The 23,948-nt window shown below is 34.0% G+C and overlaps 2 protein-coding genes across 6 annotated transcripts; both read right to left on the reverse strand.

Moving 5' to 3' along the window:
* Nucleotides 1–537: 537 nt before the first annotated feature.
* Nucleotides 538–23,936, reverse strand: LOC137823497 (prefoldin subunit 2). 4 transcript variants are annotated; one of them, XM_068628666.1, is made up of 3 exons: nucleotides 3,469–3,639; nucleotides 3,353–3,438; nucleotides 538–1,343 (listed from the first exon to the last, which is right to left on the reverse strand). In XM_068628666.1, exon 3 carries the CDS (start codon nucleotides 1,332–1,334, stop codon nucleotides 894–896), a length of 441 nt encoding a protein of 146 aa, XP_068484767.1. In that variant the 5' UTR covers nucleotides 1,335–1,343; nucleotides 3,353–3,438; nucleotides 3,469–3,639; the 3' UTR covers nucleotides 538–893. The 4 variants fall into 4 exon arrangements, with proteins under 4 accessions (XP_068484767.1, XP_068484765.1, XP_068484768.1 ...); XM_068628664.1 differs by lacking the exons at nucleotides 3,353–3,438; nucleotides 3,469–3,639 and adding an exon at nucleotides 23,730–23,936; XM_068628667.1 differs by lacking the exons at nucleotides 3,353–3,438; nucleotides 3,469–3,639 and adding an exon at nucleotides 23,730–23,866 and having other exon boundaries at nucleotides 538–1,338.
* On the reverse strand, nucleotides 17,618–23,887 carry LOC137823499 (uncharacterized). Of its 2 annotated transcripts, none has more exons than XM_068628668.1 (4): nucleotides 23,730–23,887; nucleotides 22,116–22,159; nucleotides 20,394–20,613; nucleotides 17,618–18,007 (listed from the first exon to the last, which is right to left on the reverse strand). In XM_068628668.1, exons 2-4 carry the CDS (start codon nucleotides 22,121–22,123, stop codon nucleotides 17,855–17,857), a joined length of 381 nt encoding a protein of 126 aa, XP_068484769.1. In that variant the 5' UTR covers nucleotides 22,124–22,159; nucleotides 23,730–23,887; the 3' UTR covers nucleotides 17,618–17,854. The 2 variants fall into 2 exon arrangements, with proteins under 2 accessions (XP_068484769.1, XP_068484770.1); XM_068628669.1 differs by lacking the exon at nucleotides 23,730–23,887 and adding an exon at nucleotides 23,263–23,393.
* Nucleotides 23,937–23,948: the final 12 nt, after the last annotated feature.

The raw sequence follows: 23,948 nt of genomic DNA on the forward strand, positions 1-23,948 counted from the left end.
GACACAATATTTGTGTCTTACATCATATACAAACAGTTAAAAAATTAATTCTTTTATTAATATAATATCACAATTACATGTAAAAACACTTAATTTTCAATCACAGTAATATTATTTATGATGGATAGTTCTAACATACTATTGAATGAAAAAAATTTAATTGCGTTTATTTAGGATATACAACTTTTTGCAATAATTTTTATGTCAATTTTTTTATTAGACTCCATTATCCTTTTTATATGTACTTTTAATTTTATAGAGATATAATTGTTTTAAGCGCATTTTAGTGTCATTTTTAAATAAGAGTATTTTATCTTTCATTGAATTAAATAATTTATTATATGATTATCAAAACCATATATGCACGAGCTCATACCCAACTCAAATTGTAGGTGTACGAATTAAAATAGATCATGGAGTTAAATTAGACTTTTGTAATACCCTGAAAAGAAATGGATTAAATAACAGGTTCATACATTTCAAATCCAATAAATTTAATTTTATTACATAATAAATATACAATAAAAAACAATCATCTAATCATCCTCCCAATACCTCTTTTTGCATTTGGGTTCAAAATACATATTAAACAAAAGGCAATTACTCAGAAGAAGCATTTTAACCCTGATGAGTATGACGCTATGAGAAACAAAATAGCTTTGACCACACGATTATATGCTCTAGTCTTGCACACAAAAATCTACAAGAACAACACCCAATAAAGAACAGTTTTTTCGGCCAAAGCAATTAAACTGAAAGATATTAAGTTATACATACTTTAGTCAATACTCTGTAAAGTAAATCATTATACTGCCTCCACCCAATTGTTGTAAAGAAAGGCAGAAAATTTCTGGCTAATAGTCTGAGGAAAACACAACAATAAATTAGACAAATCATTCACTTCCACCAGCAGGACCCACAAGAACTCCTTGAGCAGACCCTTCCTTCCTACCAGATTCATCCTTCACCTCAGCATCAGCCTTCCTTATCCTGATTTTATATTTAGTCTCAAACTCAGTAATTTCCTTTTTCTTCTTTTCCAATGCCTCATTAAGCCTTGCAACAACCTCTTCCAGACCCTCTTTATTTCGCTGCACTGCAGGCAAGACCTCTTTGATGGTTCTCTCCACAAGCACCCCTCCAATCATTCGATAACATCGTCTAGATTGGTCAAGAGGCTGAATGGCATTCATGACCAATGTGTGCTCACTAACTTCCATCTCAAGTTCAGTTATTTTGGAGTAAATTTGGTTGAGATCAGACCTCATTGAAGCATACATATTTGCAACAGCTTGTTCATTTATTGGTTCCTTGCCACCTTCAGCTTTGGCCATGATTCTACACTAATGAAAAATAAACCATCTCCAAGGTAAAGAAAGAGAAGTGTAATAGTAATAAACACAAGTATACTAGGAAAATGTTTGGAATATTGTGAGCTTTATCTTTCTTTCAATTCAGTACAATCCGTTTCTTTCAGGGCTATCCAATCTATAAAGAGATATACAGTAAGAAGCAATAACATCAACATTCATAATTAAAATCAATGTCACATGTTTTTGCCAATACTTTCATGCAAAAATCCATATAAGATGAATCCCTCTTGTAAAACAGACATTGGATTTGGTTGTTTTTCAGGTCTTTATTTAAGCAAAACACACAGCGGTAACAATTTCGTGGTTCACTGGTTCTCTCTTACAAGTTTGTGTCTGTTTTGGGTGTTGATGTTGCGTTCTCCTACATCATGAAAAAGTGGTGTCTTGGACAGCCTCTGCAATCTCACTACTCTCCCATTTCCTTTCTATTGTGTGTTTCATTGATAGGGTGGTGCAAGCTATAAACTAGTGGGTTGGGTCACATTAGGGTTCTAGTTTTTCTAAGTCCTCTCTTGCTATTTTGGATGGTTGGGCTCAGTTCTAGTCCAACAACTTTTTCTTTGTTTTATATAAAAAAATAATATATAATATAATCAACTAGAGTAATCATAAAAGTATAACAATAATAGAAAAATATAAAAACTATTTAAAAATAATATATAGTATGATCCACTAATGATATAAAATATAAAAAGTTATCAAACATAATATAGTGTGAAATTATTATGTTAATTTATAGTATTCTAATGCAACTTTTATACTAAATATACTCTCTACTATTTGAGTTCTACAAAACTCTCACGAGTCTAACAACCTTATCAGTCAGCACTAGCATTTTGCAAAATAGAAAAGGTATTATACTCTAAATGATCAGAGAAAGACGTCACAGGCATGGTAGTCAAAATCGCAAGTTGAATCTTAAGATCGCACAATTTTACTATATATACTCATGGTTGCGGTGGCGCAACAACATTTTAAGTGTTCGTAATGTGACGGGGTGCGGCACGGTGGCTTGGTGTGGCAGTAACAGATGGGGTAGTTGGGGTAGTGTTTAAGACAGAGGCTGCTCTCCTCTCCCCTTCCCTTTCAACTTCCCCATTGCAGTCATGACTCCTGTTCTCCTCTCCCCTTTCCTTACACCTAATTATGTACACTTTATAGATTATAAGGTTCAATTATGAATTTCATAAAATTTGTAGGATCTAACTATACGTGTTACCATCTTCCGATTTACTATTGATGTTTATCTATCCGATCCTAAGTATCCGATCATAAAGGCAAGTTGTAACCAACACTCAAAAACACTGTAGCAGAGACCGAAGCCACTACCAGAAATTAAGTGACAGCAACCAAAAACTTGGATTAAAAGTTTATATCTTTCTTGTAGGAAGGAAACACCGTTAGCAACAGACCTGTTGGATAAGGAACTAAAGAACTGTGCATGAATAACCAAAAAATGACAGACAAAAATCATATCAAGATTAACTATGTTATTACGAGGATACCAGTAAAATCTAAGACTTCATCTGACATTAGTTATTTAAAACACACAAAATTGCATGACATGACCTATCCTATGAACAAAAAGGAGAACTTTCATAGATAGTGATTTCTTTCTGATCCCTAATCAGTTTGAGGGTGTCAAATGGATTAAAAAAATTCCTAATTATCTGCATAAAACTGGATGAGGGAGGGTTAGATTATTAAAAGCGGTAATTTGACACTTTTATAAGAGCATTATTCCATAACACAAAAATTAGTACAACAATTTATATCACAAATTTTCCATTAATCAGCAAAATTAGCAGATTAATCAACACTACAACTTCAGCAGTAAAGTTTTAATCTTTAGATAAAACAATAAAAAAAATCATGCAAAATCAATAAACCCCACAACTTCAATAGCAACAGTTTGACCACCTCCAACTTACTTTTATCTCAATAAACTCAGTTTGTTATCATGTTTGAAATAAACTGACCTTTAGGGTTTCGCGTTTCGTTTTCGTTTCACTTTGCGTCTTCTGTGGAGTGCGCGGAGGTGGTGCGTCTTCTCTGAAGAGAGTGCGGCGGTGGTGGCGATTGAGCGGAGTGGTCGGGCGGTGGTGGCGATTGAGCGGAGTGGTCGCGCGGTGGTGACGGTTAGGTCGCAGGGTGGTGGAGGTTCGTACGTTCGAGCGTTCGTGCGGCGATTGCGGTGGTCACGGGTTGCAGGTCGGTGGTGTCGGAGGTGCCGTTCATCTTATAAGGTTACAGATGTATAGTGTGGAATTAGGGTTCTGTTTTTATTTTATTGGGCTACACAAGATGGGCTCCAAATTGGATTTTTTTTTAATTAATTGAGGTGCAGAATTGTTTTTTGTTTGGAATGCTCTTTTTTTTAATTGAGAAAACTTGCAGCAAATTTTGTTTTTCAGAAATTAAATTTGGAGCAATGTATTTTTTAAGAAATTTATGGGAATGGACCGAATTCAACTACTGAGCTCAATCGAAGTACATTGTTTTACATTGTTTTAATTAAGGAATCGAAGTACATTGTCTTAATTAAGGGTGTATGGAAAAATCCAAATCCAAATATTTAGATCAGATTTAAAATCTAAATCTATATTTTTTGGAAAAATAATTTGGATTTTTGTAAATCCAAATCCAAATATTTGGATTGGATTTAAAATCTAAATCCATATTTTTTATAAATTTATATAATATTAAAAAATTATTAATGTAATGTAATTTAATTTTTTTATGATAAAGGTTAATTATTAATTTTTTTAACGTTAAGCTTATGTTTTCAATTAGTTATTAATTTTAATATTTTATAGTAGCTTAACTTTTTACATTTACGCATTTATTATTTATTTAATATATATTTAAATAAGTAAGTTTAATTTTAGGAAAAAAAATTTATCATGATTTTATTTTCAGTTATATCTATTCAGATAAAATATAAATTAAATAATTTTAATATGTTTAATTTAAAATTTTCGTATTATGCATGTTTTAATTTTGATAAAAAAAACTTAATATAAAATTACTCCGTTATTTTTATTAAGATAAAACATTCTCTATTTTTTATTTTTTTGATATAAAAATTATTTAATTTTTAAAATATTAAAATAAATTATATAAAAGGGATTATTTTTCACTGATGTCAATTCAGTAGAAAAAATTTATTTTTCAAAATTCTAAAATGAATACCCTCTTGATGAAAAAATTTATTTTTCAAACTAAATTTATATTTTCTAAAAAAACTAACAATATTAATATAAAAATATGTAAAAAAATTAATATCATATAAATATTTAAAATATATAATAAAATAATAATTTAATAATACTAAAAATTAAAATTACAGATAATCAATATTCAGTGATGAAAAAGTAATTATATACAATTACAAACTATACATAAAATTGGTGATTTTTTTTTATGTTATTGTTAAAGTAATCAGTGTAAAAAATCAACCATTGAATTTATATTTTACTTAGAATATTCTTTAAATGTAAATATATTTTTAGATAAAATTTTTTGGTATATTACTGTTTGCATATGGTCCTCTCAAGTGTATATACATGAAGATAACTGAAAATCTATACAGTATTTAAGTGAAGAAAAAAAAAATTGTGAAAAAAAAAGTAAAAAATCAGATTTATAATTCAAATCCATATTTTTTATAAAAATAATTTTAAAATTCAAATCCAAATTAGATTTTATATCAAATCCATATTTTTATAAAAAAATAAGGTAAATTGTATTTTAAATCAAAATCCATGTATTTTTTTAAAATTAACATAATATTAATATATTAATATAATAACATGTAAAAGAGTTGAATATTATAAGAAAATATAATAAAATTATAATTTAATAATACTAAAAAACTTAAACATAATATATATATTCTTAACATTAAAATACACCTACCTATAATACTTGAAATTTGAAAATATTATATTAATTTATTATGTATAAAATATTGGAGCAAATAAAATTATAAAAAAAAAGTATAAGACTTGGTTGTTTCATTGTGTGTGAAAGAGAGCAAATAAAATTACAAAAAATTAATAAGAGGCTGGAGAGAGAGGGAACCAAAAATGAGAAAAAGTATAAAAAAGTGGTTTGGGTAGAGGTACTGGAGTGAAAGTCTCCTTTCAAAAATTTGGATTAGAAATTTGGATTTTTCAATTTCTAAAATCCATATAAACAAAATGGATATCTGATTTGAAAATATAATAAAAATGTGGATCAAATTAAAAACTGAATTTAGATAAACGGATTTTTAATGGATTAGAATAGTGTAAAAGTGGAGCAGTTTGACAAAACCAGATTTTTTGCCCAGCCCTAGTTTTAATAGAAGTAAAACTACTTTCAGAAATAGATCGGATATTGGATGAAAACATAAAATAGATATTAATGGAAATGGTAAAAATGTAAAATGTAATTATTATCCAAAGAGTGTGAGTGAAGGAACATTTAGATTCAAGCATCATCTTGTTATAACTAGAAAAGACTCTGAACCTTGTGTTGGTTAAAGTGTTCACTTCAATGGAGGAATAAAAGTTCCAACTCTAGATGCAGATGATGGAGCAATAAGATGAAGATGAAGATGGAGACGAGGATGATGGAGGAGAGGATATCATTAGAGGATTGGACATAGAAACTTGACATTTGTCCATTTCTAATTATTTAATTTTTATGATTTGAACAATTTAACTTTTGTAGTATTTGTATAAATTTCTTTATTTGAGGTACTTTGAAGTTATATAATTCTCATTCATGACTAAATGTAGTTATTTATTATTAAAAAATCATGTAAAGTAAACTCTTACGAGTTTAGAGTCGAGCCTATGGAACTCCCATGAGTCTACGTAGACTCTCAAGTTTGACAAACTTGTTCAAACATAAATCACATTATAGTACACTCATATTTTATATCAAACTTAAGTTTCCAACACACTTTTGATTCAAACTTGTGTTTTCATGCTTTAATCCAAACATGCACTTGTCATCAATTCAATAGTAAAGTTTTTCATCTTTAGATGAACCAAAAACAAAACCACGCAAAATCAATAAATCACACAACTTCAATAGCTTAATAACTACTTAAACTTCAGTAATATACCCAAAAAAATGGTCATGCAGAACAGATAAACCCCACAACACATATTTCAGGACATATAACCAAATTTCGAGCGCAAAAATCAAAATTCGATAAACATAAATATACCAAACCCAAAAACCCCAACAGTTAAATTGTTTCAATTTATGCAATGCCTTGTCACCAGCACGAAATCGAGATTCAATTGAAACTAAATGAAATAATAGAACTTACCACATGGAAGAGGTTCATAAGCCAAGGTTAAAATGCAAAAGGGGTAGTCGTTTTGTTCTACCTCGCTGTTCAACAATGTTTTTGTTTCGGAGCGAATAAAAATAACCGCGACTAGCGCTTTTTGTTTCTCCCTTTCTCTTTCTTTTGTGTTATTGCAATTGCTATGCTAGAGTAGAGTAGAAGGACATCCAACATCACCAAACGATCTTAATCTTATTGTCTAAAATTATTGGGAAAAATAAAACTTCAATAACTATTTTATTTTTGAATGATCGTGCATGATGATAGAGGTGTTATTTAATTATGTTTTTATCCTTAAAATCTATAATAAATGTTCCTGTCGGTTGACTCGCTTCGCCAGTTGACTCCAACGGTAGCCTTTGGCCCTTCTATCTCCGCTTGAGAATTGTGCTTCCTTGATCAAGAAACCTCTCACCTGCAAAGACAAAGGGGCGCCCTAGCGGCCGTTTGCACTCCGACGCTCAAGTCAGTATTAGGGCAAAGAAACACCAAGAATGTATATTAGCTTCAGTCTTAGAAACTGTGTACCTTGCTAGGGTTCTTAGCACCCTTTATATAGGCTGAAACTGAGGTTTACTTTTGTGTTGTTACCCTTGTCTAGGGTTCCTTAGGGAACGTCCTTGCGTCGCTATTTACAGAATCTTAGCGTATCTGACACATAGAACTTCCCTTAACTGGAGTGCAACGAATAACAGAGTGGTCGCTTGGGTACCAACTTGTGCACCTAATCTCTAGCCCCATCTGCTTTGTAGGTACCCTAAGTATTCACGTGCAATGCATGCAACTTTCCTTAGAAACCCTAACCCTAATGGGCCTTAGCGCCTCCCAGGATTATTCCCTCGTGTCGCGCCTTCATGCGCTATACACACCACGTGCATGGATCCTTCGTGACTTAGGCTTCTCACATATCTCGTGGCTTAACTGTTAACATAGCATAACTTTTAGGGCCCACCTTACGTGGCCCACCACAACGTTCAGACTGTCGATGTCCAATCTCTCCCTCTGCTAGCGAGGTCCAATGTCGATCTCCAACATCGGGGTCTATGACACCAATGTCTGAAGACTAACCAATCCCCTGGTAGGTGCGTCTGGGACCCACCTTGCGTGGCCCCCTTCCATTACCAAACATCGGTGCGCGATGTCTGAGGTCAGTCCCTAGGTCGATGCCCGAGGACTGGTCAGGAAAATAAAAACAAAAACAAAAACAAAAAAGCTCTCTTCTTTCTCTTCTTTTTCAATGGAAAATGGCTATCAGGGTAGAGCTCGCTATCCACAACGACCACCAAATAACCACACAACCTTCTTTTTCTCCAACTTTCCTAATGACTATGTGAATATGGCATGATCAAGATTTTTCAAAGGTGGGCAAGGGTAAAGGAAGTGTTTATCTCCCGTAGGTTGAATAGGTGGGGAATAAGATTTGGTTTTGTGAGGTTCTTTGATGTGGCAAACGTGAGCCAGCTGGAGAAAGAACTGGATCAGATTCACTTAGGGAAAATGAAGCTAAACGTTAATATCCCAAAAGGTATCGAAGAACAGATTTTAGTCCTAAAAAGGAGGAAGGAAAACATCAAGGTAATGATTCCAGGGAGAAGAAGTACAAGAAGGTATGGAAGGAAAAGAGGAATAAAGGGTTACAATCATATGCAGAAGCAGGAAAAGGATCTTCACAAGCGCAATGGAAAGGCCCTATTATTGACACCCAGAAAATTACTTTACCCTGGATGGAGAAAAGCATCATAGGTCAAATGGCAATTGATATGGATTATAACCAAGTATGTGAGGAATTTATTAAGGGAGGGATGACCTCAATAAAAGTGAGGTATATGGGGGACAACCTGGTTCTCCTAACTTCAACTGAATGAGAACGATTGAAGGATCTGATTCAGCTCAACAAGGAATGGTTTGAGAGTGTTTTTGATGTCTTGAATCCTTGGTCAGAATCATATTTAGCAGATCACATAATTGTCTGGGCAAGATGTTACGACCTCCCATTCTCGCTATGGAATAAGGATTACTTTTCAAAAGTAGTTGGTGAAATAGCTTCTCTGATTTCAGTTGATAAAGCTACGGAGAGCTGGGAGATAATAGAATATGTAAGACTTCAGGTACGTGTTCCTAGGAGTTGCAGAGCAAGCTTGTCTAAGGGTATGTGTATAAATGGAGAGATTTATAGCATTAATATTAAAGAGGAGGATCCAAGAGTGCATGGAGGTTTACGTAGATGGAGGAGTAATCTTTACACAACATCTGAATGTGTATCCTCTTTGGAATCGTTTGTGGAGGAAACGGTGGTATCTGAGGATAACGTTTTTCGTGAAGAGTTACAAGTGTATGAGGAAGGTCTTGGAGAAGAAGGCGCAGGTTCAGGTAGCGGTGGACGACAACCACAGATGTCACTGGTGGAAGATGGTAGTGGCACGCGGTTCCAACAAGGGCCAATCAAAGTCCCTTTTTCTGAGCCTGTGATGTCAGGACCTGTCACGGATTTGGTAAGGGGAGTGCAGAGATTGCAATCAGCAAATGAAACGGCTAGTTATGCTCTGTCAGACGCTAATGTAACCCAAGACGTGCTAGCAAACCTAGTTGTGGCACTGGAGGCTGTAAAACGGGTGCAACTTTGGGCCAATAAGGATGTGGCCTAAGAAAGTAGTGAAACTATCCATCAAAGTGAAGAAGGTTTGGGTCCAGAGGAGAAGGGGCCCAATACGCTAGCGGAAGCCAACATGAAGGGGGTTGGAGTAAGCTGCAGAGAAGCCAGAATGTGCTGCCCAATCCGATCATGTATGCCGACGGGTTTGACTCTGAAACTGAAAGGAACGTTGTTAGCCCTCAATCAGTGCATGAGGATCAAGGTAGTGGAAGAACCACCCCCGTCACGAAAAAACCCGACGAAGGAGGAGCATTGATGGGAGACCAATTTTTCACTCCACCACATAGGCAGCAGCGAAGAGGGATCTGGACAAACGGGGAGCCAAATGTGCAGCATCCATTGAGGGAGTCAGAGTCGGGAACGAACTCGCTTCGAGCAAGGAATTGCTGCGTTGCCAGGTTAACACTTAAATCTGCAAGCCTATCAATTTCGGATGGTGATATTATTGGTTGTAATAATCGTTTCTGGAAGGTAATAGATAATGCTGAATCGTTTGATTTGTGGGAGTTGGGTAAACATATTGGAACAACTTGTTTTAGGGACGAGGATGAGGTAATTAAAGAAGTAGAAAGAATGGAAGAGAGAGATGTAGCGATAATGACGAAGAATGAGAAGGGTAATAAAACTGGTCTTATATGATAATTATAAGTTTGGATATAAGAGGGTTAAGAGGGGGCACTAAGTTGAGGTACATGAGGAAATTAATTTCCAAGGAAAGTGCGAGAATCATTTGTGTTCAAGAAACAAAAACAAAGACAACGTCAGATGCACAATGCTTCTCCATGTGAAAAGATAGTAATGTGGGTTGGTTACATAATGAGGTGAAAACGGGGTAGGGAGCCTTTTAACCATGTGGCATAAAGAGGTATTCCTTTGTCAAAGTCATTTAATGGGGAAAGGTTTTATTGTGTTTTTTGGGAAGCATTTGCAAACTAATATGGATATTGTGGTGGTTAACGTGTATTCTGCCTGTAATTTTCAAGATAAGAAAACTTTGTGGGGTGAACTATCTAGTATAAAAACAGCACACCAAAAATGTCCATGGTGCTTCATAGGAGACTTTAATGTTGTTAGGAGGACCAACGAAAGGAAATGAAAGAGTGCAAGGGGCAGTCAAACGAGAGAAATTCGTCACTTTAACAAGTTCATAGAAGGAAATTTCTTGTTAGATATACCAATCGTTGGCATGAAATATACTTGGTTTAAAGCAAATGGGTCAGCTAAGAGCAAATTAGATAGAGTACTGGTATCCGAAGAGTGGATTCAGAAATGGCCTATGTGTAAACAATATATCCAACCTAGGGAGGTTTCAGACCATTGTGATGTAGTAGTGAAATCGATGTTAAAGGATTGGGGTCCACGACCCTTTAGGTCTATTGATGCGTGGCAAATGGAGAGCGACTTTAAGGAACTAGTGAAAGATAAATGGAACTCTTACGTTGTAAGACGAGATGGTATAACAAATTTCAAAGATAAACTAAATTTTTTGAAGGAGGGTCTAAAAGTCTGGAATCGAGAAGTGTTTAGGAATTAGGAGGTTTCTAAGAACAATATCCTAAAGCAAATTGAGGTTCTTGATAACCAAGACAATTACAGTGAGCAAGAGGAGAGCACAAAAATTGAGAGTATGGAACTTATGAGTCAGCTGAAGGAAATAGAAAATAAGATAGACTCGCTGTTGTGCCAAAAGGCGAGGTCAAATTGGTTGAAGCATGGTGACTCAAACTCAAAGTTTTACCACTCTTCTATTAAGTGGAGAAGAATCAGGAATGAAGTAAAATGGGTTGAAGTTGGGGGCCAATGGTGCGAGGACCCTGAGGTGGTTAGAGGTCAGGTCAAAAACCATTTTGAAGAGAGATTCACAGCCACAAAGGATTTTGGGGTAAGATTAGGAGCAATTAAGTTTAAAACCATTTCCCAGGAGGATAAACTAAGTCTAATATCTGTTTTTTCGGAGGAAGAAATCAGGGAAGCAGTTAGACAGTGTGATGGTTCGAAAAGCCTTAAGCCAGATGAGTTTAATTTAAGTTTCATACAGAAAAATTGGGAAACTCTTAAAGAAGATATTTATGCAGCGGTTAGCCAGTTTCAAGAATCTGGAACCATTCCCAAAGGGTGCAATGCTTCGTTCATTACTTTAATACCAAAAGTTTGTGACCCAATGAAGCTTGATCAGTACAGACCTATATCTTTAGTTGGGTCATGTTATAAGATAATCTCAAAGGTTCTGTCAAATAAAATTAAGAAAGTTCTGCCTTTGGTTATAGATGAGTGTCAGTCAGCATTCCTAAAGGACAGAGGAATGCTTGATAGTGTTCTTATGGCCAATGAGATTGTTGAAGACATTATAAGGAACAAGAAAAGAGGGTTGTGCGTGAAGGTAGATTTTGAAAAGGCATATGATTCGGTCAGATGGGAGTTCTTATTTGATATGTTACAAAGGTTAGGCTTCCATCATAAGTGGATTGTTTGGATTAGAGGATGTTTGGAGTCAGCATCAGTATTAGTATTAGTAAATGGAAGTCCTACAAAAGAATTTAAACCAACGAGAGGGCTAAGGTAGGGAGACCCTCTAGCTCCATTTCTCTTCATTGTTGTAGTTGAGGGCCTTGCGGGCCTTGTTAGAAAAGCAATAAAGAGTAATCTGCTTAATGGTGTGAAAGTTGGCAGGCTCGAAGTAGAGTCTTGTCTGTTGCAATTTGCAGATGACACTCTTTTTATGTGTGAGGATAGTTATTCCTGTGTGGTAACAATTAAAGCTATCCTGAGGTGTTTTGAACTTGCATCTGGACTGAAGATTAACTTCCATAAATCAAAACTTGTGGCCTTTAATGTAGAGAGAACCACAAGCGAATGTTATGCAAAGATTCTGAATTGTGAACTAATGAAGGTACCTTTTAAATATTTGGGGTTGTATATGGGTGGCAATCCAAGGAAGTGTCAAATCTGGGAGCATGTTGTGGAAAAAATTAGAGTTAAATTAAATGTATGGAAAGGAAGACATTTATCTATGGCAGGAAGAATATGCTTAATAAAATCGGTGTTCACATCAATACCACTTTTCTATTTGTCCTTCTATAAAGCTCTAGAATCAGTCTAAAAAAGTATAACCAACATCCAAAAGGAGATTCCTATGGGGGTGGGGTAAGGATAAAAGAACAATATCGTGGGTTAGTTGGGATAATTTATGCAAACCAAAGGAGGAGGGAGGCTTAGGCTTTAAAGAGGTTCACAAATTCAATATAGCGCTCCTGGCCAAGTGGAAGTGGCGTATCGAAAGTGAAGAAAGAGGGAAATGGAAAGAGATTCTTTTGTCAAAGTATGGACCCGATTTAGGACGAACACAAGTTCAAAGCAAATACCAATCTTGGCGGTGGAGAGATCTCGTAAAAGTGAGTGGAGAGGGTCAAGAAGAGGGCTGGTTCCAAAAGGCAATCACATGGAGAATAGGAGCAGGGGACAAAGTCAGATTTTGAGAGGATGTTTGGGTTGAAAGAAGTAATCTCAAGATTGCATTCCCTAGGCTATATTCAATATCCTTAGATAAGGGGCGTAAGGTGGGAGAGGTTGGGATCTGGGAAGGTGTAGAATGGAGATGGAGGCTAAGTTGGAGACGTAATAGGTTTGTTTGGGAGGATCAACAAGAAGAACAATTATTAAAGAGTCTGGTAAACATAAATCTGAACAGGGAGGTACAAGACCAAAAGGTTTGGAATGGAGAGGAATCTGGATGCTTTTCTGTTAAAACAGCTTATGAATGCTTGTCGAATTATGTCACAAGTAATGTTAAAGATGTATTTAAATATTTGTGGTTGGCCAAGGCGATGCCAAAAGTACTGACCACGACATGGAGGACCCTTTTGGGAAGATTACCGACTAAAGTAAATTTTTCAAGGAGAGGGGTCGTAGTTAATGATAACATTTGTGTTCTATATCTTGATAGGGAAGAATCAAACCAACATCTGTTTCTGGAGTGTAAAATAGCTTACCAGGTTTGAAATTATTGCTTCAGGTGGTTTGGCGTATTGGGTGCGCAACATTACAATTTGAAATATCATTTTGAGAATTTTCATCTGGTACATATGAACACTAAACAAAATATGGTTTGGAAAGGTGTTTGTGCAACAGTTGTGTGGAGTATTTGGGAACACAGGAATAGAGTTATCTTCAATCAAGGGAAAGTTGATGCGGAAGAAATCTTTCATATGGCACAACTCAAAACCTGGTCTTGTTTGAAATATAGGATGAAATCTTTTAACTACGCCTTCTCGAATTGGGTACTGAATCCTAGCCTATGTCTAAATAGTAATCACTAAGGAAAGGAAGAGAATGGGTGAGGGGGCTATAAGTAAAAAAGGGGGGAGAAAGGTGAAAAGAAGGTAGAGAAATGTAACTAGTACATGGATTTGGGTTTAGTTGTAAAGATATCTAATTGAAAGGTCCTTTATTTGATCTACTGATGGCAGGGAAAGGTTGTCGTTTCTATTTGTGTAGGCTCTGGAAGAAGGACAAGAGTTGGGTGCAAATGGAAGGTATGCGCGGGAGCTAATGAAAGGATGCATGCCGGATGTGAATGAAGGTAATGGAGGACGTTGGAGGTGCTGTAAGAACAGATGGGTCATGGCATGAAGCAAACTGGTTTTTAGATGGACGTGTAGTAGCTGGAGTTAAAGGCATAAGGCCACTAATGGATCATGTGATGAAAAACCTGAATTATGCAGCTGCAGTTGCTTTTACTTGCTGTTTTTGGTCCCTCTGGTTTCTCTGGCTTTTAGCTCAGTTACTGCAGGAATAGCTTACTACAAGCTCAAGACAACGTTGGTTTTTCTCATACAAGCTGTGTTAGATGATGTTAAAAGGCCAAATCAAGGTTGTTTCTCTACAAGGCTGATATTGCTTGTGGTGGGGTCTTTCCTCTAAAAGAAGTACTTGCTTGAATCATCAAGAATATGTCCCTGTTTTTAGGTGTTAGCTGTTTTATGTTCCATGGACGATAGTTTTTTGTTAGGAAGGGAAGAGTTGTCATATAGATAGATATCATCCTATGTATCTATATACTTTATCTGCAAACGGATTGGGATACCCATAAAATATCTCATTTTAATTTATTTAATTCTTTGCTGATAAAAAAAAAGATAAGAATGAGAGTTTTTTTTCGCATTTAACTTGCCACAGTGATTTCCTTTTCTCTATCCTGCCTATTTTTTAATAAAGAAATTATTTATAATTAAAAATACATATACATATATATATAATACATATTTTGATGATAATGAAAAATTATTATTAAAAGTTTTATTTGTGAAAAAACAAATCAAAAGATAAGAAAGCAGACAAATGATATCCTTGCATTACCCGTCAAAATACTTTAGAAAGATTTGTTTGGAGCAAAAAAAAAATCGTTATTTTTACAATAATTTACAATTTACAAAGATAAGGAAAAAGAATAAATTATTCTCTTGTATAAGATTTATCTTATTAATTTAAATTATAAATTAAGTATTATTTAGAATATAATCAGTATTCTTTTCACCTAAGTTTATAAAAATTATAATTATAATAGATATCGTAAACTAAAGAGCTTTTAGTTGTTATTCTTCAATAATAAAAAGAACTTTTTTAAAAAAAATCTTGATATCTTTTAATTTATCATTTTTAGTATTTATAATTTTAAATTGAAACAGTATTATAAAAGAAATTAATAATTAAAATATATTTTATATTTTAAACATATATTTACTATATCTTTCTCCCAAACCCTCTCTTTCTCATATACCAACCTCTCTCAATTCCATTGACGCACTTTTATCTTGTATGTTTTTTTCCCTTTCAATTGTTTATCCAATGAACAAAATCCTACTTTTTTTTTCTTTAATAGTTTTGTTATAAGGTTGATTAAATTGTTGTCTTCGTGTATTTTATGGTGTTATTTATGTCAGCACAATAATAACAATATTGTCATCATACAATGTCAAAGACATGCATAAATGAATAAAAAAGAAAAGTAAATCTAGACATTGCATTTCCATCTTCTACTTTATAATTGAAAAACAACACTTCGTGATTAGTTTTATGGCTCTGGAAGAAAACTATGACTTCTCATATTTTGAATTTTGAATATGAAAATAGAAAACGAAAAATGTGCTTAATGGGATAAAAGTGAAGATGAAGGGGAGAAAAAGATGTAATTGTACAATGCTCCTCAGCAAGTTTCACTTTGCAATGTTTAATTTTGAATTTAAATTTTTTTGAATTTAAAAATAGTATTATCTCTTCTATTATCCTTTTGATATATAAAATTAAAACTGCTCACAAAATGTCAAATATCTCTTCTCATATATTTTTAAAATAATTAAATAAAATATAAATATAAGGATGGAAGAGTCGTAGATTTTGAAATACACAAATTTGGTAAACAGTTAGACTTTTGATAGGAGCACATATGTTGACTCACAAAGATTTATCATATAATATTACTTATTCATTAAAAGTTCATTCCTTACATGGAAGGAAATGAAACAAGACATTGTTTCATATTAAGACTAAAGACTAAGCTCTTGCTACTTGCTTAAGTAACGTGTGAGCTAGACTAATTCACTTTCTTAATGATCTTCAAATAGTTTGTTCTCACCTAGTTGTTCTATATTATGATAGTAAAATCACTTTTCACATAGCTATTAATTTCGTGTTTGATAAGTGAAATAAACATTTAAACGTTGATTGTCATATCTAAGAGAGGGTTCAAAAAGGATTAAAATCTTGCTTTGAGTCTCATCCTCCAAGTAGATATTAAACATTTTCATTAAAGCTCTCTCATTTAAACTATTCATCACCAACATTATTCAACCTAGGGTTGGTTAATATATTCCTATCGAGTCACGTGTAATAAAAGACTTAAAATGAAATTCAAATTTTCCATAATAATCTTGAACTTTGTGGCAGTGTGTTCTTATCGAACTATGTTAGACCGTTATTGTAACTATCACTTTTTACTTCTAGATTCTATCTTATCCTTTGATGAGTGTAATGTTTTTATTATTATTGTTATTATTATTATTATTATTAAGAAAAAGACATTTTTTTGTCTCTATTAAAAGAATTAATAATGGTGATAACATTATAAATAATAGGTGGTTTGTAGTGTATTGCATAGGTAAATGAGAAAATAGAAGTAATTTAAAAAGTGTAAATAAAATTATGGGAGAAAAGTAATAACAGTAATTATAATAGTGAAATAGGAATTCTAGAAATTATAAGAGTGAAATAGTACATATAAAATGTGTACTACAAAACAACTTATCTATTTATATATAGTTATAAATTATTAACATTATTATTATTATAGAGAAGAAAGAAATGATTTCTAAAATGCATGAGGTTAAATAAAAAAAACATGATCATGCAATTAAATAGTAATTTAAAAGAAAAAAACAATATGATAGTCTTAATTTTGTAACAGTAACTTTCATTCTAACTTACTGTTTTTTAAAATATTTGTCTTTTTTTTATAAAAAAATAAATTGAATAAGGAAAGTGTTTCAATCCTTTTACAGATAAAGAAAAGATAAAAACAATACCAAGAATGTTTAAAAAAACCTGCAACCTACACAATTTTAAATTTCCAAAAATACTTTTTGTTTCAGAAATAAAAATCTGAAATTAAAAATTATACATTCTGGAAATATACGTCCAAGAGAGATTATTGTATTCTAAAATAAAAATCTAAAAATAAAAAAAAATCCCATTCCAAATCTTCCGGAAAAAATTCAGAAACATTCCAGAAAAGAGGATTCGAAATGTATTGTTATATGTACTCCATTTTATTTAAGGGCATTTTGTCTTCTCATACTAAAATTGGGTGCCGTGCAGGAAGTAATTGCCATAAGAAAAAACCTGTGACCAACACCTACAGCAAACTGTACAGAACCAACACCTACAGCAAACTGTACAGAACCAACACCTCAACGTCCCACTGAAACTACTTGTATTATATACCCTTTAAGCCTGTAAAACCTGACACCCATCAAAACATCCAAAGAAAAACTCAAAGATCAGAGAAAGCCCTGCAACTTGTTTGTTGTAACCACTTCAAAGCACAGAGAAGGAGTAACTTGTCTCTATAGTTTTTAATTTTTGTAACTGTTTCCTCTCATTATGAATTTTAATCTTAACTTCTTCAGAATATAAATGATTCTTCAGACATGCTTATGTTTAAACTGAATATAGTTGCGGTTGTGAACTCAGTAATAAAAGATTAAAGTAGATTATCGAAGTTCAGTGGTTCTAAACTATGAGCCAGAAACATATGGACAGACGAAAGGAGATGAGAAATGCGACCATGGCATAGACAGAGGGAATAAACGATGAAATCTAGGAGATGAGAAACGAAGAAAGATAATAAACTCTTGTATAAAATGTAATTCAAGACATCTACATCAATAAACAATCAGTGTGTGCTCACAAGCACTAACTCATCATCCATCATTTTGGTTGAGGGCGCTTCATTTTGAGAAGATGGGAGAGTCCTGCAATAACGTGTAAACGACTACTCGGGACACCTGTCTTTGCCAGGGCCTTGCCATTGTTGTCAAGAAGCACAAAACAAGGAACATAGCTAACATCATAATTAAGGAGCTGCAATAGGAATATTCAAAACCAAGTCAGCAAGAAGGAGTAATAATACTTTTCCATCAATAAAATTATAAAGGCCTCAAGTATCTTAATTGAAAAATGTATTCTACTTTTTAATTAAAATGTAATATGTTCTTCCGTATCCTTCCAGAGAACTGTAATATGCCCATTCATCAATTTTTATTAGTATTGGGTGATAATTGAGATGTCCAAGGAAGCAACATTTGCTACAGTTAAACATGGAAACAACATTTGTTACAAATTACAATACATAATCCAAGAAAAAATACCGGGTGAAGGCCAATTTAAGCAGCATCTGGATTGCAAATAAAATTTGCATGGTTTGCTTGCATGTAGAGGTAATTCAGAAAGAATGAATAAAAATAAAAAAGCCAAAGTTACACAGATGAAGAGTCAAGAATACAATACTTCTTTAAAGGGATGTAGTGACCACAATCACATTTGAAGAAAACAAACTGAGAAACAGGTCGGCATCTTGAAAAGGTCAAAACATGGCTTGGAGCAGGAGACAAGAGTCACAGAATGTGAACCCAATGGCTTAGTCAGTCTGCTCAAACGTGGTTCAGCATAACATGAATAACTATCATAGTATTTACTAAACCCCCATGTCCCATTAAATTCTTCCTAATAACCAAATTGACATGTAAGCTTATACACCACAATTAAATAAACAAAATAATATAAAAAAATTACAAAGCATCAAAGTACATTTATATTCTTCACAATCCAATGGCATATAAATCCAATCTCCATAACAGAAAAAAAAAATAGCTAACATCATAAGTTCTTAACACCTATGCTGTTGCATGATTCCATGGGTATTGTCCATACTACCCTAGAACAGTTATTGTAAAAGTATTATTTTATCTTCTAATTAGTCTTTTAGTTCTTATTTATGCAAATTAATTCATATAACCAGAATTAGATCTATTCCAATAGATAGATATTATTTTTATTAAGGAGTTCTGCTAAAAAAGGGTTTAACTGCTGTGACAGAGTGTGATTTTTCCCAAACTGTATTAGGTTATCTTTTATTTTTCCTAGCTGCTTCTTAGCTATCTTTCAGATCTACTTTTTATCCTTTTCTCTGTGTCTCTTCTGTGATGCTAAATGGTCATTATCATTCTACAACAATGCAGTAACAGAAATGAAGTTAATAATACTCAGATCATCATGAACTCTTGTATGCCAAAATGCATTGGATGTACCCAAGCCCAAGCAATAACTTAATCACACAGAATGTTCATGCAATTTATGCAACCAAACAGAAACCTTTGCTGAGATCAAGTTTGATCCCATGCGGGGATTCTCAAAGGCGCACAAGCCAAACAACAATCTGCTTCTGAAACCCACTAAGCAAATAAGGAGCATTTCCCCCCTTACTACTACTAAAGGTTTGTAGAAATCAGTAACATACAATCAAAACTTCCTGAAGGTACTATTCGATTAGATTTCTCCACCAGCCAATGATGATTCTCAAGATAAAATTTGAAGAATGAAGGCATATCTGAAATCATTATATAAAATGGAACAAGAAAATGATCTTTATTTTAATGAATATTGGTACAAAGGAAAGACAATTGAATGATATAAACCAGTGATTCTCTCCCAATTTCCACTCCAAACTCCAGCAGTGATATCTATTCCTTCTATTTCTATTTATACCCAATCATCTCTAGTCTTATCTAACTAACTGGTGCAACTAACACATTCTAACCCATTTTTTATTTGGGTGCCTGCCAGCAGAATCTACAGGTTAAGTAGATCATGCTTTAATTCTTCAAGAGCATAAGAATGAAAATATTAAACACTTGAGTAATCAAGAGATTACTAAATGATGGGGATTTTCTAGAGGATGAACATTGAAAAATATGGTTATTCCACCACACGATCTCTAAATGTTTAAATTGAAGATGTAAACTTAAGGAACAATGGTTTTATTTTTCAAAGTACTACTCAATCAATCACATTATAGTCATGGGTTTGGTCAGTTGCATTCAGATTTCGTTTATAATTTAGTGTACCCTTACTCTATTATTTGAGCTTATAAGGGTTAGTCACCTCAGTCCCTCACAATGCAAAACATAATTCAGTTTAGGACAGTTTAGATAACACAGAAATTAAAAAATAAACTTCTAGAATAAATAATATGGAAAACCTCTACAAGTTTAGTTTATTTCCAAAGATACATCATCTCATTTTAGTTTGTGAAAAGGTTTATTTCATTTTTCTTTACCTATGAATGCACATACAAGTTTATTCACTACCAATAGTTAATGATGTTTTGCAAAGTGAAGGATTAAAGTGAGAATTTCATAATGTACAATCTCAAGACTTAAAGTGGGTACTTTTATGCAAAAGAAGGTACCTCAGGTAGCCAGTTGGGATTCTCAGCATCGGCCATGACAATATTGACCCAGTGAGAGTTCCTCGTTTCGACTTCGGAAACAAATTTGAGCAAGGAATTGCAGAGCCTGCACTTAGTTGAGTAGAATTCCACCAAAGTCGCCTCCTTGCCGCTCGCCAGAGCCGAAGCAAATGCTCTCTGCTCTACCTTCGACTGTGCCAGAGTCGTTTTCTTCTTCCAACTACAAACAGAGTTCGCAAAATTGAAAGCAATTAAACCAAGGCTTTGGAGATACTTCAATGGCCAAGGACCCTTAAGCTTGCAGGGACTAGGCCAAGAGTTAGGGCTTGCGTCATTCCATGGCCATTTTAGGCAAAACGTAGTTTGTTTAGGTTTAAAGTTATAAAAAAATCATCATATACCCTAGGATTTTGTCATTTCTTTTATGATTCTCCCTTCATCATATCAATCTAAATATGCACCCAACACACTAACGTGAAATGTTCGTTTTGACCTTAATGATTTAAAAGATTTTGCTTTCGGATATTCATGTCCGTAAGCCAAATTACAAAGTTCTATGTCACTTCCGAATTTGGTCATCTAGAAGCTTACTTGGACAACATAAATGACCCTTTCAGATGCCAAGATCCATAAGCAAACATAATGAGTTTTGAATCCTAATCCTCAGCACCATTTACAGGACACCATTCTGGATATGAAAATCCGGGACTCATAACTCACTTCCGGATATGGTCATCCGAAAGCTTAAATGAAGTACGAAAATAACCTTCCAGATATCTAAATCCGGAATATACAACAACCACTTCCGAATTTCTGCATCCGTAAGCAAACATGAAACCAAGGGCAATGTTGAATTTTGGATTGGGTGCATGTCTTAAATGATATGGTGCAGGGAGAAATTGTCTCATATTTATCCTTTGTCGTTCTCGTTGTATATGATGCCCGAAGCAAAATGGATTTGGTTCCTATTCCCAATCCTAAACCTAAACCTAAACAAACTACGTTTTTTTACCTAAAATGGCCATGGAATGACGCAAGCCCTAACTCTGGGCCTAGAGCATTGCACGTAAAATTAGAAGCATGTGAACAAATTATACCAGCAGCTTCTACAAGAATTATTTCCATAATCAAAAGAAAGGGGAAGTGCTATCATTCAATTCTCCACAAATCAAGTTAAACTGATTAGCAGTGCTTATGCAAAGCAGTCCTCACAAATTTCTCTAATCCATTTTCAATTTTACAAAAACAATTTCATATGATAAATTCCGTAACAAAAATGCCAAGACTACCCAGGACTATAATAGACCATCGTAGATACTACACTTCATTCATTTTCAACACAGAATCATGTTAGGAGTGAATCAGAAATTGGAAATTAGAACAAATACTCCATCACTCTTCAACTTCAAAATTCAACTACAATTATTTAAACAACATGACGTGATAAAACCATTTCAGTTTTGAACCATCAATGTGTTACAATCGAAACTTGAAACTACCAAATCGAACCTCAAGGAAAGACACAACTACTAACAGACAATGTAATAAGTATGTATATCCTCACTACCAAATTTTCATTCTGAGGAACCATTCTCAGGCAACAATAACATGATTTGGAATAGGTATTTCTACTAAATATTGAATAAAAAATCAGGGGGAAAGGAGTTTCATCCATAAACCATAAACCAACTAAGAGGATCAATAAGGGAAAATTGAACATACCCTAACATCTTTACTTGTTGAATTCAAAAGACACGCTTTGCTTCCTGCGAAAACAAAAATAACTATACAAATCAGATGTTATCAAACACGTCAATACTCAAAGGATGTGACCTTTTACAACTTAAAACAAAATTAGGTCGCAGAGAGAACGAAAATTAGGGTGCAGAGAGGACGAGAGAGAAGAGACCTTGTTGATGAATAAACCGCCGAAACCCCTAACTCATACGAAAATATTGGAAATTTATATGAGAAACCATAAACATAATATATAGTGTGAAATTATTATGTTAATTTATAGTATTTTAATGCAACTTTTATACGAAGTATACTCTCTACTATTTGAGTTCTAAGAAACTCTCACCAGTCTAACAACCTTTGCAAAATAGAAAAGGTATTATACTCTAAATGATCAGAGAAAGGCGTCACAGGTTCTCAAGGATCATTTACAGACCAAAGATGTAAAGGCAAGATGTAGTGTCAGGTGGGTGGTGACCAACACTCAAAAACACTGTAGCAGCAGCCAGAAGCCACCAAAAATTTCATAAATTTTAAAAAACAGATATTAGATAGTCCAAGCAGGATTAAAAGTTTATATCTTTCATGTAGGAAGGAAACACCGTAAGCAACAGACCTGTTGGATAAGGAACTAAAGAACTGTGCATGAATAACCAAAAAAGGACAAAAATCATATCAAGATTAACTATGTTATTACGAGCATACCAGTAAACTACATCTGACATTAGTTATTTAAAACACACAAAATTACATGACATGACATATTCTATGAACAAAAAGGAGAACTTTCATAGATAGTGATTTCTTTCTGATCCCTAATCAGTTTGAGGGTGTCAAATGGATTAAAAAAATTCCTAATTAGCTGCATAATACTGGATGAAGGAGTGTTAGGTTATTAAAAGCGGGAATTTGACACCTTTATAAGAGCATTATTCCACAAACACAAAAATTAGTACAACAATTTATATCAAATTTTCCCTTAATCAGCAAAATAGAAACCAGTTAGTAGATTAATCATTACGGCGACTTCAGCAGTAAAGTTATAATCTTTAGATAAACCAATAAAAAAAATCATGCAAAATCAATAAACCCCACAACTTCAATAGCAACAGTTTTACCACCTCCAACTTACTTTAATCACAACAAACTCAGTTTGTTATCATGTTTGAACGTCCCTCGGTACTCTTCTCACCTAAGTTTGCTAGTAAACTTAGTTTCAGCTCAAAACAACATCAAGGTTGCTTTTAAAGTAAAAGTACTTTTGATTTGTATTTAAAAGAGTAACATGAAGTACAAGTATACCTTTTTTTATCAGTACTGTCTAAACAAATTTTATTTTATCCACTTACTTTTGAACAAAAAACAAAATTCAAAACACATGGTTTTGGCGAGTCAACTCGTTAACTCGTACAAGTTTACGTTTCCACACATCCTTACGGAGTTAACTCGATAGTAAACTCGGTTTTAGAGTAAACTCGGCAGAATCGGAGTGAATTCGGTGAACTCTATCAAACTCGCGAGTCTGCTTTCAACTGGGTTTTCGTTTTAACCCAAAACGGTGTCCTTCTGAATGGGGAAAATTAAATGAAATAAACTGACCTTTAGGGTTTCGCGTTTCGTTTTCGTTTTGGTTTCACTTTGCGTCTTCTGTGGAGTGCACGGAGGTGGTGCGTCTTCTCTGAACGAGTGCGGCGGTGGTGGCGATCGAGCGGAGTGGTCGCACGGTGGTGGCGATTCGTACGTTCGTGCGACGATTGCGGTGATCGCGGGTTGCAGGTCGACGGTGGTGTCGGAGGTGCAGTTCATCGTATATGGTCA

The sequence above is a fragment of the Phaseolus vulgaris genome, chromosome 8, assembly GCF_000499845.2.
Source record: "Phaseolus vulgaris cultivar G19833 chromosome 8, P. vulgaris v2.0, whole genome shotgun sequence".
NCBI lineage: Eukaryota > Viridiplantae > Streptophyta > Magnoliopsida > Fabales > Fabaceae > Phaseolus > Phaseolus vulgaris.